We start from the raw sequence: 19,514 nt of genomic DNA, 5'->3' as shown, positions 1-19,514 counted from the left end.
TTAACCAAGTAACGTTTGCATGTTCGCTGTCTGTTGAAAATTAAATGTGAGCTCTAATTAGCATGACTAATTTAGTTTCTAAAGTGATGATAAAAATGTTACTTGTGCACGTTGTATCATGGGAGTCCAAGTGAGAATGATTTTCTTAAATAAAGCTAAGAGCGCTATAGTACAGAACTCATACTTGGTAATTTGGCATAGATTCCAGAAACCTGAGAGCCACCTCTTAATTAGTGGACATTGGTCTACAAATTTTGAAAGTCAAAAATATAGCAAACTTGAACATTTTAATCATTCATATCCTTATAATACACTATGCTTCCAAGTCATGCTGTTACTATAAAAACTTCTTTGATCATCCCCCCCTTCAAAAAGGAAAGGTTTTCATTTTAACATTTTCTCTGGAACGGTGAACTCCCTGGCTTCTTCTTCTAGCGTTTGCCCTTCTTCCGTAGCCAGTCAACAGCATCAGGTTGAGCCTGATGTCTGCTTGTTGCTGGCTTTGAAAGTGACTGGGATCCATATGGATTCAGTCGGCTAGGAAGGATCGTCAGTTTCCCCAATAAATGGGTACTCACGGGATGCACCGCGAGAAGGTCGATCCAACTCCCTGGCTATACATTAAGTCTCTCTATCTCATTATTATATTTTTTCCTCATTTGAAAATGAGCCTACTAGTTATTTTCCATTTTTAATTAAGAAATAAAAGTTGGCTGCAAATAGAAAACAATCTACAAGAAAGGTCTTTTATTTTAAAAGATATGTAAGAAGTCAAAGTCAAATTTCTGTGTGTGGAGACAGCAGCTTGCACATGCATGATTTCAGTGGGTGGCTTTTTCATTCGTGTAGACAGAAACAGAAACAGAGGGGAGAGACGGGCACATAGAGAGGCACCACAGCACTGGTGCTTCCCCTGGTGTTGGGACACTCTCATGTGGCATGGGGATTGAGCCAGGGCTGTACTACGTTTTTAACTCTAAAGCTAATATTAATTTTTAAACTCATCTATCTTATTTATTTATTGGAACCAAGGTCTGTTATGTACATGTTGTTAGCATTCCAGATCACCTCCTTCCATCAGAGATTCAGTGAGATAGATGGCGAGAGATACCCAGACATGGCAAAAATAACATTTTATATGTTTGTAAAACTTACGTTTAAGATGTTTTATAGTAACATCTTTAGGAAATTAAAGTTTTCTACCTATAATGATGAAAATATTTTAAACATAAAAAGAAAATATATTTGGTAAATGAATAAAGAATTAAAATGTAGATTTTTTTCTCTTCTGTTCCTGCCTGTTTGAGATACAAATCATGAAGCACTTTTCTTGCCTTGTACAAGGCAGCTATTTTCAGATCCATGCTAGTGCAGAAATTCAGCTCAAAAGGGACGGTCTGTTGTCTTCTTTTAATACTATTGCCTCTGTGAGTTGTCCTCTGTTTTTTCTTGAAGTTATACACTGTCATAAACTACTGTCATTGCCCTTGCTTTTCACTTTGCTGTACATTTACTTTTCGACAGGCTTAAATAATGGCTAAAATGGTTGAAATGATTTATGCCTGTAAAATGATGTCTTCATTTGCACTATTCACATTCCCCTCTCTTTTAACTAATGGTCTGGTGAACACCTAGTGTAGGTGCGTTTTATTAGAGAGTATATTCCTTATAAATGCTGTTCCTAAGCTGAAAGAAATGGGCCATAATCATATAAAAATAAGTATCTCTTTGTAGAATTTGTAAAAAATGAAATGTCCTTATTCCTGAGGCATAGAACATAAGAGACATTTTTTCTTTCCCTCGAAGATTACTCTTTATACTAATGTAGATTAAGTATATCACATCAATAGCTATTGTGACATATGGAAAGATGAATGAGTCTACTAAAAATCTCAGTGGAAAGGAATAAATCTCCAAAAGTTTCTAGTTATCTACAATTTCCTTCTTTCTGTTAAGATTGGAGGGATTGATTCTCGGTCTCTACAGATTGCTTCACTCCTAGTTCATAAAACTACAATTAATAATAGTAAGTGAAAATCATTCTGGATTTGATGTACTGCCATATCATCACTGAAAGAGAGTCTTTAAATCTGCTGTTTAACAACTTCTAGGGAGTGCACTGATTAATTCATCTGATCATAGTCTCAAAGCTGACATGGCATCTTCTAGACCTTCTATTCCATTGAGATCAGCATCATCATTTTTATAAGAAATGGACTTACTACTTTATAGGTTTCGGTTGAAAAGAAATATCAACTGTCAGCTGTCTAATGTGCCACTGGAATTTAATGTGTTGACCTGTGAGATAGCAGAAAATCTCATCTTTCACTGTGCTGAACTTAATTTTTTTTTTTTACTTATTTTATTGTGGAGTTAATGGTTTACAGTATAGTTGTTAACACATGAATAAAATTTCTCATCTTACCTCCGTAGGTATCTGCAAAATACTCTTACCTCCAACTCTTTCCACCATCATGCACCAAGACCCCGATCCTTACCCCACCCCCTAGACCTGGCCCTCCTTCCCCAGAGTCCTTTGATTTTGTTGTAATACACCAAGCCCATTTTAAGATTAATTTGTGTTTCTCCTTTCAGTTCTTATTTCTCAAGTGAGATCATCCTGGGTTCATCATTCTCCTTTTGGCTTATCTCATTTAACATGATTCCTTCAAGCTCCATCCAAGATGAGGTGAAGAAGGAAATTTCATCATTCTTTGTAGCTGAGTCATATGTCATTGTGTACATACCACAACTTTTTCAGCCACTTATGTGTTATTGGACACTTAGGTTGCTTTCAAGTTTGGACTATTAGAAATTGTGCTGCTATAACTTTCTAAATATAAAATAATAACAGAAAAATCAAGATTATTCTAGCATTTGAACCTCAGTAAAAGACCAGAGAATTTAAAGTAGGGTCTCTCCTTCCTAAAATACCTTGTGGTCCATCAGCAGCACATGCCTAATCATCATAAAATATTACTCTTTGTGTAGAAAAATGATACATACATCTACGGTATTAGTTCTTAGAATGGAAATTATTTGAAGGCTACATGGAATTTGGTTTCCTTTTATTCTGGTGCTGGAGTCCTGAATTCCTCTTCAAAAGAGACCTCTCTCCCCAATTAAAGGTAGCTTTGTAGTACTTTGTAGTACAAGTCAGGTCATCTATCTTGCCTAATCAGAAGAGGGAATTCCTGGCCAATGCAACTGAACTTTCTTTCTTGGAATTAGGAGTCTTGAATATACATGGATGTGAAGATAGAAAGGATATGGACTAATTTGTGCTAGGAGTGGTGATCTGAATGTATTATTTAGTCTTGCTATTACTTCTTGGACCCAGCTTTTTATTCTAGAATGTGGGTTATTTCTAAGTATTTATTTGACTGATCAAAGAAAATCTATTTGGCCTATCTGTGTAGACATTTTACAATTCATTGGGAGTGATATAGAACATAGAGTGTGAAGTTGTTCTCATTGTCTTAACTGTGATATCTGTCTCCTGGTGATTGAGACTTCCTACTGAGACAAACATATTCTTGCTTCAGTTGGGTCTCAGGACTTTGAAACTGGATAGTTAGTACACCACTGACTTGGCTTGCAAAGGGTATATTATGAGGCTTCTCTCATAATACATATGTCTGGCTCTCTGTTTACCTACTCACCTATTACATACGTGCCTATCTATTTCTTAGAAAAGACTTTACTAATACAAGGCACTAGAATTCCATTCTGTAACTAGTAAATGCCATCCTTTATCTAAATCTAAAATTTTTTTTTGCTTCCAGGGTTATCGCTGGGGCTCGATGCCTGCACTGTGAATCTACTGCTCCTGGCGGCCATATTTATTATTATTATTATTTGATAGGACAGAGAGAAATTGAGAGGGGAGGAGAATATAGAGAGGGAGAGAGACAGAGAGACATCTGCAGACCTGCTTCACTGCTTCTTAAGCGACCTCCAGCAGGTGGGGAGTCAGGGCTCTTAACTGGTATCCTTGTGCTTCATACTAGGTGTTCTTAACCCAGTGCACCACTCTCCAACTTCCCTTTATCTGTCATTATTTTTGTTTGTTTGTTTTGCTGTCAGTAGGGATTCCTCACTCCAGCCTAAGTTTTTATTTATTTATTTGTTACTTATAAAATGGAAATACTGACAAGAACATAGGATATGAGGGGTGCAATTCCCATAACCAGAACTCCATATCCCATCCCCTCCCCTGATAGATTTCCTATCCTTTAGCCAACTAGAGTATGAACCCAGGATCATTATGGGGTGCAGAAGGTGGAAGGTCTGGCTACTGTTACTGCTTCCCCACTGAACTTGGGCATTGACAGGTCGATCCATACTCCCAGCCTGTCTCTCGCCAGACTAAATTTTGAAGATAGGAAAAGAGAGACACACACAGAGGGAAAGTGGAAAAGATATCATAGCACTGAAGCTTCTCCCAGTACAGTGCAAGTACAGACTTGCACTTGGGTTACACACATAAAAAAACAGGCACCCTTCCAAGTGAGCTCTCTTCCCAGATCTTAATGTTTGTTTGCAGAATAAAAATTGTAGCATATATTTTACTATAATGTATGTTTCATAGACATTTCCGAGGTAAAGTGTTTATTAGAATTAAACGTGCAGAAGAAAATCTATAAAAGGTATTAGGCTCTTTCCCTTGTCAAACTACCCAGAATCATCATAGTCAACTGCCCTTAGATCAAAATACTAAAGACACTTATTTTGTCTGTATATTTGTTTTTACCACCAGGGTCATCGCTGGGACTAATCCACATCTCCTAGTCACCTACTTTCTTTACTTTTTTCTTTTCTTTTCTCTTTTCTTTCCTCTTTTCTTTTCTTTTCCCTTCTTTTCTTCTATAGAGACAGACAAATTGAGGAGTGGGGAGAAGAAAAATGGACAGCTGTAGAATTGCTTCACATTTTATTCAGTGAATTGCTGTATCTTTTATTTTATTCTGCTCAGCACTTTACCTCATGAAATATTAGATTGTTTTCATTCCCCTACTTAGAATCTCCAGTGGCTTCTAATTCCAATTAGAAAAAGTTATCCCATTTTTTAATTTTTAATTTTTTACTTTTTACTGTAGCGTGTAAGACTTTAAACTTGTAAGCATTATGTTCAAGTTAGGCAGTTGCCTTTGATGTTCTTCCTCTCTTCTAGTGTTCTCTTCCTCCCTTTCTTTCTTCTTCCACCCTCCCTCTCTTTCTTTTATTCTCATGTCATAGCTTCCTTGCTTCCTTCCTGCCCAGCCATTCTGAGCTCTTCTCCCTATTGAAATACTATTTCCAAATTTTAGCACAGCTTATCATTTAAGTCCCAACAAAAATAGCCTTCCTTGACCACTGACTCGAAAGTGTAGTCCCCCCGCACCAATCTCCATTATATTCTTAGTTTTAAGCTTCAAAAACAATTACACTTGTGAAATTTTCTTGTACTTATTTTATTTATGTAACTCACAAGGGCATAGCTTCACATCTAATTTCTCCTTTCAGCTATGTTTAAAAATTTAAAAAAACATTATATTTGCTTCTAACCTTTTCCTCAGCTGTATTTAAATTTTTTATGTAACACATTTTCATAAGTCAGTAATACTACAGAAATAAGAGCTTATGATTCTGTTATTTGTGTATAGGTAGTAAAAAGAAGATTGAGATATGTTCTTTATAGAAACTAACAATTTTAAATAAGCACTAGAGGGGCTTATTTTTTAAGCTAGAAACAATAAAATAGTCCTTTTAAAAATAAGTATTATCTGAGTGGGAGAGTTAACATGGATTAATATTTAGTCATTATAATAAAACACTTAAATATATGAGTTCCTTGAGGGCAGGAACTCTGGCATATTAAATATTTTAACCTGTTTTTTTTTTCTTTTTTGCCTACTGTGTTATCTATAGGTTATCTATAGGTTCAAAAAGATATTCATTAAATGTTTGCTGAACTGAACTAAAATCCATATTTCATAAACATAATGCTCATTTTCTGAAATTATTTTTTGAATAAATGTAGTAAATTCTCCACTAAGGTTAAAGGAAGTCTGATGAATTCAAGAATGCCAAGAAATATAAGTTCTTACTTTTACGTCTTATATACAAACATTGATGATATATGAGGTTTTTATTTGTATTATGGATTTGAGATTTTGCATTATATTGAAAAGGTGGTGTAAAACCTGGCTTTAGGAACCTGTAGGCTGTTTCTAGAATACCCCATATTATTAATATATAATATTCAATAGTTATTTTTAAATAATAAGTGTTAAAGAAACTAAGTCACTGGTGACCTGAGTTCACATCAATAACTAATACTCAACAATAAACAATACCAAATAACTTTAGGAGTATTTCCTCTAAAATCCATCTAAATAATTATTTTGGAACAACCAAAAGCTGTGGTAAAGGGCTGAAGGGCTATATTAACTGGTAAGTATCTGTGTTGTCACGTGTATGAGCCAGTTTTGAGCATTATTGCCACCTAGCAGGAACTGTGACAATGGAAAAAGCTTTGGTGGTGTGGTGTCTCTTCTGCTTTTTTCTTTCTCACACCCTGTCTAGGTGAATGGAAAATTGGCTTGGAGTTGTAAAATCATGCATGAATGAGGCCCTGGTGTGTATGTCTTTCTCTGTCTATCTCTCTCTCTCTTTCTTCCTCTCTCTCACACACACACAATATCATTGCTTAATAGAAAAATAACTGCTATTACCTCAAAATAACTGAAGAATTTTTCCCTTCCATGATTTTTCCATTGGTACTTGTGAAAAATAAGAAAAAAGGTCATTTTTGGCTTCCTCCCTCTTGTTATTTGGCTTTTTTTTTCTTTTGCTATCAATTTTCACACCCAGTTTTGCACCTATTGAACAGAATCAATACCTGATTAGAAGACTGTAGAACTGTAATTTGGCCCTTTGAGGATTATATAACATTATATTTATTTCTTTGATACAGACAGCCAGATATTGAGCAGGAAGGGGGAGATAAAGAGGAAGAGAGACAAAGAGACCTGTAGACTTGGTTCACCACTCATGAAGCTTTCCACCTGGGGTACTTGTATGTTGTAACATGTTTGCTCAACCAGGTGCACCACCACCTGGCCCCCAGGATACATTTTTAATTTAGGATAAATTTGTTCTTTCCTCTATTTACTATACTCAAAAGAAGAATAATTCATGGAGACAATTATTGCTATTTTGAATGGCAGTTTTTATTTAAATGGGCTTCATTTCATGACTTTAGGAAAATTTACTAGCTTTTATAAAGACAAAAGCTTTTATTACTGAAGTTAAAGGATGTTACAAATTGGTTACCTACATATTGAAATATGCATATTGAACCTTGTTTAATTTGTTCCAAGTGGTGTTGTTTTTGTTTAATTTTATTTAAACTTCAGACATCAAGAGATTTCATATAGAAATCTAGATTTCCTGCTTCTCTTGAAACTCAGGAGATGGTCTAAGAAACTGTGGACAGTTCAAACACTGGAGATCCTGTGATTTTTAAACTGTAAATGGTAACAATTTAAAAGCTTCCATCCCTTCATTTTGATGTTTCTCTTCCGTATCAAATGGTATAAGGTACAAGCTCCAAAATGCTTACCCAGAATGTTCCCTGGCTTAATGGGGTATTACATGCCATCTTATACCACTTGTAATTTTCACCTAATTTCTATGTTATATCAATGTATCCTTTATAATTTTTTTTTACATTTAGACCTATTTTCTTCCTCTCCTTGTTATGACTTTTATCCAGGTCATATATTCATGTTTTCCTTACTTGTGGGCTATTGCTTTCTTATCCCTCTCCACCACACTTGCTTTGACCTTTTTCAGTCTGCACACATTACAGACACAGATGTCCAAATTAATCTTCAGTAGTTAGATCTCTCCATTTCATGTTATTTCATACAGTCATTTGTCAGCATGTTATTTCTAACACCAAAACAGGCATGTTTCAGAGTCTGCTATCTTTATTACCAGTATTTACCTCCTCCCCATCAGTGCAAACAAACCATGACTGCCTTCAGGAATGACCTTTTTTCCTTTAGATTTATTTTTTTAATTTATTTATAAAAAGGAAACACTGACAAAACCGTAGGATAAGAGAGGTACAACTCCACACAATTCCCAGTACCAGAACTCCATATCCCACCATCTCCCTTGATAGCTATCCTATTCTTTAACCCTCTGGTAGTATGGACCCAAGGTCATTGTGGGATGCAGAAGGTAAAGGTCTGGCTTCTGTAATTGCTTCCCTGCTGAACATGGGCATTGACAGGTCTATCCAGATAAATAAAAGATTTATTTCTTATTTTTTAATTTGATAGGACAGAAAAACTTGAGAGAGGAAGAGGAGATTGAAAGAGAGAGTAAGAAATACACTGGCAGCATTGCTTCACCACTTGTGAAACTTCTCTCCTGTAGGCAGAGACCAGGGGCTTAAACTTGGGTCCTTGCATATAGTAACATCTGTGCTAAAGTAGGTGTGCCACTATCTGGCCTGAGGAATGATGTTTTTAGGTTACTTTGATCTATAGTTATAGGATATAGCTTATCTTGATAGTTACAGTATATGGCTCCTCTTGTCTAGTGGACATTTTAACAGCATATATACAGGCATTCTCCAAGCTTAGCTGCTGGACACCTTACTTCAGAATTACATGGATTGCTCTTGAGCACAAGTCTGTTGTCCATATAATCTAAATTTTGAGAAGAATAGAATTAAAAAATATATATATAACAACTGACAGTGGCACAAGATTGCCTAGTGGCTTGATAAAAGATGAAGTGGATACCAAAGGAGATCATCTGGAACTGCAACAAGGCAGGACTAGAATGACTTCAGGAACCCACCAAATCACTGGTGAGTGCAATATGTGTGACTCATGGACAAAGAGGAGACCAGGGAGAGATCAAGTGGCAGAGAAGCAGAATTGATCCTGGAGCTTTGGATAGGATGTGAGAGTCTCCTTGCATAACCACTGTATTATCTCTCCCCCTCCCTGCTTTATCTCTTGCTCAGGAGTGAGGGATTAAGCTAAGAAAACTACTATAGTTTAAAAGCCCTCAGGCTCCCATAGCCTACAGGGAAGAAAAAGAACAAAGAGGCTTTTAAAGCCACTGTGCTCCAACACAGGTATTAAAATAATATTGAAACAACTGTCCATTTCCACAACTTTGAACAGTTTAATTACCTTACTTAGACACAAGTCAATCCAGGCAAGAATAATCAGTAATTTGAAAAGTACTGAGAGAAGGACCTCATAACGTACTATATAGAATGGTTAAACCAACAAAAAGAAACATTAGAGAAATGAGCCAGGACAAGAATCCAGCTAAAATCCCCCCAAAGGTTGAAGCACAAAATAATGAGGTCAACATCCATACACTAGGTAAGGAAATAATCGCAGGAGTGAGTAAAGAGTTTGAAAGAACTGTCATCAGAAATGCAGAAACAACAAATGAGACTCTGGAAGAAAACACTATCTCAAGGTTATTAGAGAGCTGAAAGCTGAAATAGCTGAGCTAAGAACACAGCTAGTTGAACAAACTAAAACAGTATCATAGCAGGGTAATAAATAGATGAACTCCAGAAAACAGTAGAGGGGAGATAAAATAGAATAAATGAGGCTGAAGACAGAAGTAGTAAGATCAAGGACAAATTAGAGACAACTGAAAAAGAAGTAAGAAATCTCAAAAAGAGATTAAGAGATACTGAAAACAACAATCTATGGGATGACTTCAAAAGAAATAAAATATGCACTATTAGCTTATCAGAGGAAGAAAGGTTGGGAAGGGAAGAAAACTTTCTTCAGGACATAATAGCTAAGCATTTATCTACTATGGGCAACATGAAAAAAAAAAAAGGTTCAAGAAGCCCTGAAGGTCTCAAACAGAATGAGCCAAGACTTAAACACACCAACACACATTATATTTAGAATGGAAAGGGAAAAAGGATAAAGAAAGGATCCTGAAGGCTGCAAGAGAAAAATAGAGTCACCTACAGAGGAAAACCCATAAAATTAGCAGCAGACTTCTCCACACAAACACTACAGGCCAGAAAAGAATGGCAAGATATCTATTGAGTGCTCAATGAGAAAGGCATTCAACCAAGACTACTGTATCCTACTAGACTGTCATTCAGACTAGATGGAGGCATAAAAACCTCCTCAGACAAGCAACAGTTGAAAGAATCAACTATCACCAAGCCTGCCTTGAAGTTCTGAAAGGTCTCCTATAAAGACTCAGACCACCATAAATATGCCCTATATCAGAAGACTCTACAAATCTACAAGAATTACTTTAAAATATCTTCAGTCTTTGATATCAATAAATGTCAATGTCCTGAATTCACCTATTAAAAGGCAGAGTTGGAAGATGGATCAAAAAACACAACCCAACAATATGCTGTCTACAGGAAACCCATCTAACTCAACAAGACAAACACAGACTCAAAGTGAAAGGATGGAAAGCTATCATACAAGCCAATGGCCCACAAAAAAAAAAAAATGGCAGGAAAAGATGTTCTCATATCTGACAAGATAGAATTTAAAATAAATAAAATTTAAAAAGATAGGAATGGACACTACTTAACACTCAGAGGATCAGTCAGTCAAGAGGACTTAACAATTATTAACAGCTATGCACCCAATGAGAAGCCATCTAAATACATCAAACATTTACTAAAAGAGCTACAACATTTTATTAACAGCAACACAGTAATATTAGGGGACTTCAACACCACCACTCCCTCAACATGACAGATAATCCAGGCTGAAAATCAATAAAGACACGAGGGAGATAAATGAGGAGATAGACAAACTAGAACTATTGGACATTTTCAGAGTCATTCATCCCAAGAACTGGAATACACATTTTTCTTAAGTATACATGGGTCATTCTCAAGGATAGACCATATGTTAGGCCACAAAGATAGCATCAGAAAATTCAAGAGCATTGAAATCATCCCAAGCATCTTCTCAGACCACAGTGGAATTGAACTAACATTTAACAATCAACAAAAGATTAGTAATAGCCCCAAAATGTGGACACTCAACAATACACTACTTAACAACTACTGGGTCAAAGAGGAAATCAAGAAAGAAATCAAAATGTTTCAAGAGTTCAAAGAAAATGAAGACACAAACTATCAAAATATTTGAGGCACAGCTAAGGCAATACTGAGAGGGAATTTCATAGCCATACGAGCACACATTATGAAACAAGAAAAATCACAAGTAACCTGATCGTACAACTTAAATATCTAGAAGAAGAACAAAGGAACCCTAAAGCAACCAGAAGGACAGAAGTAACTAAAGTTAGGGAAGAAGTCAATAACACTGAAAATAAGAAAACAATACCAAAGATCAATGAAAGTAAATGTTAGTTCTTTGAAAGAGTGAACAAAATCAATAAACCTTTAGCCAGACTCACAAAACAAAAAAGGAAGAAGATCCAAATAATTCAGATCCTAAATGAAAGAGAAGATATCACAACAGACACCACAGAAATCCAACATATCAAGCAAGGCTTCTTTGAACAACTATATGCCACTGAGCTCGAGAACCTGGAAAAAATGTACCATTTCCCAGATACCTACGAACTTCTAACATTAAATAAAGAGGAACTAGATCATATAAACAGGTCTATCACAACTAATTAAGTTGAAACAATTGTCAAAAACCATTCAAGAATAAAAGTCCTGGGCCAGCTATTTTTACAAATGAATTCTACAAAACCTTCAAAGAAGAACTAATACCTCTACTTTTAAAAATCTTCCAGAAGATTGAAGACACTGGAATACTCCCCTCCAGATTCTATGAAGCCAAAATCAGTCTGATACTAAAAGTAGACAGGAGCACAACCAAAAAAGAAAACTACATACTAATAGTTCTAATGAAAATAGATGCTAAAATATTGGCAGAGGGTAGATAGCATAATGGTTATGTAAACAGACTATCATGCCTGAGGCTCCAAAGTCCCAGGTTCAGTCCCCCGCACCACCGTAAGCCAGAGCTGAACAGTGCTCTGGTTAAAAAAAAAAAAAAAGCTAAAATATTGAACAAAATTCTAGCCAACCAGATACAGCAGTATATTCAAAAGATTGTTCATCATGACCAAGTGGGGTTTATCACAGGCATGCAAGGTTGGTTTAATATACATAAATCAATCAATATGATCCACCACATCAACAAAACCAAGACCAAAAACCACACGGTCATGTCAGTAGATGCAGAGAAAACCTTTGACAAAATACAACATCCCTTTATGATCAAAACACTACAAAAATGGGAATAGATGAAAAATTCCTCAAGATAGTGGAGTCTATATATAGCAAACATACAGCCAAGATCATACTTAATGGTAAAATACTGGAAGCATTTCCACTCAGATCAGGTACTAGACAGGGCTGCTCACTATCACCATTACTATTCAACATAGTATTGGAAGTTCTTGCCATAGCAGTCAGGCAGGAGCAAGGAATTAAACGGATACAGATTGGAAGAGAAGAAGTCAAACTCTCCCTGTTTGCAGATGACATGATAGTATACATAGAAAAACCTAAGGACTCCAGCAAGAAGCTTTTGGAAAGCAACATTCAATATGGTAAGTTGTCAGGCTACAAAATTAACTTACAAAATCAATGATATTCCTCTGTGCAAACACTAAGTTAGAAGAAGATGAAATCCAGAAATCAATTCCTTTTATTATAGCAATAAAAACAATAAAATATGTAAGAATAAGCCTAACCAAAGAAGTGAAAGACTTGTATACTAAAAACTATGAGTCACTACTAAAGGAAATTGAGAAAGACACAAAGAAGTGGAAAGATATTCCATGTTCATGGGTTGGAAGAATTAACATCATCAAAATGAATATACTACCCAGAGCCATCTACAAATTTAATGCTATCCCCATCAAGATCCCAACCACATTTTTAGGAGAATAGAACAAATGCTACAAATGTTTATCTAGAACCAGAAAAGACCTAGAATTGCCAAAACAATCTTGAGAAAAAAGAACAGAACTGGAGGCATCACACTTCCAGATCTCAAACTGTATTATAGGGCCATTGTCATCAAAACTTCTTGGTACTGGAACATGAATAGATGCACTGACCAGTGGAATAGAATTGAGAACTCAGAAGTAAGACCCCACACCTATGGAATCTAATCTTTGACAAAGCTGCCCATATAATTAAGTGGGGAAATCAGAGAGTCTTCAGCAAATGGTGTTGGAAAACTTGTGTTGAATCATGCAGAAGAATGAAACTGAACCACTATATTTCACCAAATACAAAAGTAAATTCCAAGTGGATCAAACACTTGGATGTTAGACCACAAACTATCAGATACTTAGAGGAAAATATTGGCAGAACTCTTTTCCGCATAAATTTTAAAGACATCTTCAATGAAACGAATCTAATTACGTAGAATACTAAGTCAAGCATAAACCTATGGGACTACATCAAATTAAAAAGCTTCTTCACAGCAAAAGAAACCACTACCCAAACCAAGAGGCCCCTCACAGAATGGGAGAAGATCTTTACATGCCATACATCAGACAAGAGGCTAGTAACCAAAATATATAAAGAGCTTGCCAAACTCAACAACAAGAAAACAAATAACCCCATCCAAAAATGGGGGGAGGACTTGGACAGAATATTCACCACAGAAGAGATCCAAAAGGCTGAGAAACACATGAAAAAAATGCTCCAAGTATTTGATTGTCAGAGAAATGCAAATAAAGTCAATAATGGGATACCACTTCACTCCTGTGAGAATATCATACATCAGAAAAGGTAACAGCAGCAAATGCTGGAGAGGGTGTGGGGTCAAAGGAACCCTCCTACACTGCTGGTGGGAATGTAACTTGGTCCAGCTTCTGTGGATAACAGTCTGGAGAACTCTCAGAAGGCTAGAAATGGACCTGCCCTATGAACCTGCATTCCTCTCCTGGGGATATATCCTAAGGAACCCAACACACCCATCCAAAAAGATCTGTATACACATATGTTCTTAGCAGCACAATTTGTAATAGCCAAAACCTGGAAGCAACACAGGTGTCCAACAACAGAAGAGTGGTTGAGCAAGTTGTGGTATATATACACAATGGAATACTACTCAGCTGTAAAAAATGGTGACTTCACCATTTTCAGCCAATCTTGGATGGACCTTGAAAAATTCATGTTAAGTGAAACAAGTAAGAAACAGAAGGATAAATGTGGGATGATCTCACTCTCAGGCAGAAGTTGAAAAACAAGCTCAGAAGAGAAAACACAAGTAGAACCTGAACTGGAATTGGCATGTTGCACCAAAGTAAAAAACTCTAGGGTGGGTGGGTGGGGGGATATTACAGGTCCATTAAGGATGACAGAGGACCTAGTGGGGGCTGTATTGTTATATGGAAAGCTGGGGAATGTTATGCATGTACAAACTATTGTATTTACTGTTGAATGTAAAACATTAATTCCCCAATAAAGAAATTAAAAAAAAAAGATGTTACATTTCTTGAGTACAGAAATATTTCTTAAACTCTTCTTTGTACCTCATGTCTTATCTCTTGTAATGTCATGATCAATAGTGCATACTTTATAAGTTGGATATATTGAAAGAGTATTTGGAAATAAATAAACTTAAACTGAAAATTATTATACTGCTTGCAAATGGTGGTGATAGCTCTTAATGTTCTCTTGCCAGCGTTTTTTTCCCTTTTGTTGTCTTTGTTTATCATTGTTGTTGTTATTGCTATCATTGTAGGATAGGACAGAGAGAAATGGAGAGAGGAGGGGAAGTAGAGAGGGGGGAGAGAAAGATAGACACCTGCAGACCTGCTTCACCCCTTGTGAAGTGACCACCCTGCAGGTGGGGAGCTGGGGGGTCCAACTGGGATCCTTATGTCAGTCCTTGTGCTTCACGCCATGTGCGCTTAACCTGGTATGCTACCACCCGGTTCCCCATATTGCTAGTTTTGAGACCATGTACTGACCTCAGTGCTCTGTGCAGAAGTCTCAGTGAGCACTTGCTCCCAATCAAAATGAGAAATTATGGATGAAAAGCTCCCAGGTTTATTACTAATGAAAAAAAAAATTGTTTGTGCAAATTTAATGTATTTGTTTCATGTTTTATATCGGTTATATGTATTTTAAATACTATTAAAGTAGCTTAAGGTAAAGCAAATAATTTGAAACTGGAAGACTCAGTTTCAAGATTTAGTTTGAAATTTAATTGCAACAAAAGTCTGAACAAGATTCAGAGTCTTTCTGATCTTCTGTCCTTTAATATGTACAATGTCCCAATACCGTCAACGCTAAGTTATTGTAGGTATCAAACAAAAATTCATAGAAAATATGACAAAAATACATAATAGTATTCCAATGCAAATTATTCAAAGTATGGTCCATGCTGTATGTTTCTCAAAAATATTTTTTGAACCATGCTTTAACGAAGAAAATGTAAATTGAAATCTCCTCCACTATCATTTCAGGTGTTATAGTCCCTACTAAGGAATCTGTGCCTCAGAGAGCCTAACTAACATGCCACACTAACATAGCTGAGAAAAAGTTGAGCTGCGATGTAAAAAAAAAAAAACAAAAAAACCCTCTGCCTGTTTTCAAATGTTATGTTCTTTTCATTGTACCAGTTTGCCTTATTTTGAATAAGTCAACACATACAGTTTCCTTACGATAAAAAAAAAAGACATTTATGGTCAAAGACTAACATCCTAATAAAGCTCAATAAAAATGTCATCTAGCATCTGGCTTGATTTCCTTTTATGAAATATAATAAACATAATTTGAGTGTAGCTTAAATGAAGTGTCTTAATGGGATATAACAGGTCACCTGGGAAATTAGATTTTATAGATTACAAGAATTCAATTCCTAAATTGTACTGAATGGCTAAATAAGTTTTTATAAAGAAACTTTCTCAGGAAAGAAGATTATTAGTTTGTCACTTCTACCATTATTTCTATGAGCCATCTGTAGAATTACTCTATAGCACATAGGATGAATTAGAGTAAAAATAATTAATATATACTTTGTTGTAAATAATAGCAAAGCATAGCTGTATCTTCATGGGTCTTGGAGTTCACAAGAAATACCCAAGTTCATTTTCTTGCATATGTATTTATAGTCTACTTAAAAATAAAATTTAAAAAAGACCTTTCCTTTTATAGTACACTCTAATTTCATCTCAGGTAGTTCACTTTCTAACAAAGTCCCATAACCTAGATATACACTAGTTTCTGTGAGAGAGAGCTTATGTTCACACGTATCCATAAACTACTGCAAAATATATACCGGAAAGCAGAAGTACATAGAGTTTGCAGTGAGTACCTCCCTAACACTTCCTCTCCACTATTCCAAGCTTGGGATCCATGATTGCTCAACAAATTGTTTGGCTTCGTATGTTAACTCTCTTTTCAATCACCAGGTTCCAGATGCCACCAGGATGCTGGCCAGGTTTCCCTAGATTGAAGACCCCACCAATGTGTCCTGGAGCTCTGCTTCCCCAGAGACACACTTTACTAGGGAAAGAGAGAGGCAGACTGGGAGTATGGACCGACCAGTCAACGCCCATGTTCAGCGGGGAAGCAATTACAGAAGCCAGACCTTCTACCTTCTGCAACCCTCAATGACCCTGGGTCCATGCTCCCAGAGGGCTAGAGAATGGGAAAGCTATCATGGGAGGGGGTGGGTTATGGAGATTGGGTGGTGGGAATTGTGTGGAGTTGTACCCCTCCTACCTTATGTTTTTGTTCATTAATCCTTTCTTAAATAAAAAATTTAAAAAAAAGAAATGTCATTTTGCTAAAGATGGCATCAAGAATGGGAAAAAAAAATTTTAAAAAGAAATAAGTCAGGGAGTCAGGCAGTAGTGCAGCGGGTTAAGTGCCCATGGCGTGAAGCCCAAGGACCAGCAAAGGTATCTTGGTTCGAGCCCCTGGCTCCCTATCTGCAGGGGGGTCGCTTCACAGGCAGTGAATGAAGCAGGTCTGCAGGTGTCTATCTTTCTCTCCCCATCTCTGTCTTCCCCATCTCTCTCGATTTTTCTCTGTCCTATTCAACAATAACAATAAGGACAACAACAAGGTCAATAAAATGGGGAAAATGGCTTCCAGGAGCAGTGGATTGATAGTGCAGGCACCCACCGAGCCTCAGCAATAACTCTGGAGGCAAATAAATAAATAAATAAATCAGATACTATGTTAAGTCCCATGCCTTTTTCCAGGAAAAACTTTTTGGCTGTATCAACTTTTATTCTAAAGTAGAATCTCAAGTTAAAGTGGGCTCCACTGAAACTAGTAGATTTGTTACTGGACCATCAGGGAGAAGGAATGGTATCTTTTAAAAAAAATGTAAACATTTTAAAAATATAGTTAGCACTGGGCAGGATTAGGGTTGGGTAGATACAAGGGTCTGAGCAGCACTAGAAGTGCTGAATAAAATACCGTAGGAGGGTTTGAGCACAGAGCATATCCTGATAAGCATCTTTTTGCTGTTTGGTGCAAGGTGATACTTAACTTCATATTCTGTGGAATCATACTAGTATCTAGACTAGAAGTATACTAGTCTAGTGTCAAAACAAATTCTGGGGAAGTAGGTAGGCATGTACCTGGTAGAGCACACCAATTACCATGTGTGAGTACCTGGGTTCAAGACCCTGGTACCCACCTACAGAGGGGAAACTTCACAAGCAGTGAAGCAGAGTTGCATGTGTCTCTCTTTCCCCCTCTTTTATCTCTTCCTTTCGTTTCATTTTTTTCCCATCTCTATCCCAGAAGAAAAAATGAAAGAAAAAAAAAACACCTAAAACAAGTTCTAGCAATAACTAATTTTGTAATTTCAGACTTGATTTTTATCTTCTGAAAATTAGGGATAATTACTGTTTTCTTTGCAGCATTATGACAATTCAGCACAGCCATCAGTAGACATCACCGGCATTGTTGGTGTTTCATTATTGTTTTGCTGTTGCAAAATAATACTATACTTGACAGATATATTTATTAAGATCTCCCATGAATTCATAAAATAGTTGTCAAGAATGGAAAACTTGTAAGTGCTATATCCTTGCAACTGAATAGATTTATAGAATGATATAAAAGACACTCGTTGAGATCAAATATCAAGTCATTTTTAAAGAAATATTAGTGAAAAGACCATAAAATCCAAACCTTCTAGTACATAATCATGAGTTTATGCATATTTTGAAAATGCACAAATCTGTACTCATCATAGGATATATTGATTTGTGTGTATTTCAAGCAACCATCTTAGCCACACTGTGCCTTTGGCCGACAACATTCTCCCCTGGGAATGTGGCTTCTGCAATTGCAGTGAATGGCAATTCTATTTGTAGACATTAGTTCCTAAAGCATACATACTTGCCTGTGATTATTATTTTAAAAATAATTATCCTCTAATTATTTAGTCTTCTAGGCGATAAAAGAAACAATTCTGTAACACAACATAAATCTCACAAGTAATATGTATCTGAGTTAAATATATATAGTTTTATCAGCAAAATAATGTGCTTATTGCAACACAGAGTACAAGAAAAATTCCAGTACCAAAGACTTTGAGACCACCACTTAGGTCAAGGCAAATAAAAAAAAAGATATTGTAAGAATGTCTCAAAGATTGATGCTTGAATTATATATATATATTGCTTATAAACAAAAGCACAATTTTCACATTAATCACAAATCAACAGCAAGAGAACTTACCTTCTTTTAACCAAGGAATGTTATTTTTGTCATTTTCAAAATGCTCGGCTGTTCTTACTTTTATCTTTTGCAGCTCAGTTTCTGACATCTAAGTGGAAACAGAATTTTTGATATAAAAAATTCATTAAGGACCCAAATTTATAGCATTAATTTTTATATTTAGAGACTCCTGCCATATTAAAGGCAAATTGTATCTTCCTAGTTTTTCAGTTCCCTGTCTAGTGTTGTCTTACATTTTATCCACTTAAAGCATTGATATTCAAAACTAAAATTTATATTTAATTTTTCAGCAGTAAAGATTGCTATAAGATCTTATAAATACAAAACATGAAAGAGTAACAGATTAACAACTAACCACGGATTTGTAATAAGCAAACAGTTGCTTCTTTACTGTTTTTTTTAATAGTCTATAGAAAATCACACTACAAAGTAAAAAAAAACAAAGATATAAAAATAAGAATAAAACACAGAAAGACCTTCTCAGCAATTTAGGAGTTAAATGAGAACCTTATGACCAGTTCTATTTATGGTCCCTAAAGCTGTTGAAGGGATCTGTTATGCACTTTCAGTGCCCTGCACTTGACTTTCAAGGCCCGCTCACAACTAAGTCGAATGCTCCACTTGAATCAGTACCTCAGCATATTTACCTGTGTGTTCCAAAAGGATGACCCCCAAGGTACAGGATGGGGAAACAGTGTGGCGATGCTCTAAGCAGGCTTCCTGTTGTCTCTTAATGTCCACATTCCTCCACCCTGCCAGATATGAGCGAAGAAGCAAATAC

General features: G+C 36.1%; 1 protein-coding gene across 1 annotated transcript in view; it reads right to left on the bottom strand.

Moving 5' to 3' along the window:
* MDFIC2 (MyoD family inhibitor domain containing 2) overlaps positions 1–18,821 on the bottom strand; it is a 128,190-nt gene extending 109,369 nt beyond the window's left edge. Inside the window, exon 1 of the mRNA XM_016188248.2 lies at positions 18,734–18,821. Within this exon, the coding sequence (XP_016043734.1) occupies positions 18,734–18,821 (88 nt within the window). The remainder of the gene's footprint in view (positions 1–18,733) is intronic.
* Between the last annotated feature and the right edge of the window lie 693 nt (positions 18,822–19,514).

The sequence above is a fragment of the Erinaceus europaeus genome, chromosome 12, assembly GCF_950295315.1.
Source record: "Erinaceus europaeus chromosome 12, mEriEur2.1, whole genome shotgun sequence".
NCBI classification, from domain to species: Eukaryota; Metazoa; Chordata; class Mammalia; order Eulipotyphla; family Erinaceidae; genus Erinaceus; species Erinaceus europaeus.
This window is presented reverse-complemented; position numbering and strand designations above follow the sequence as displayed.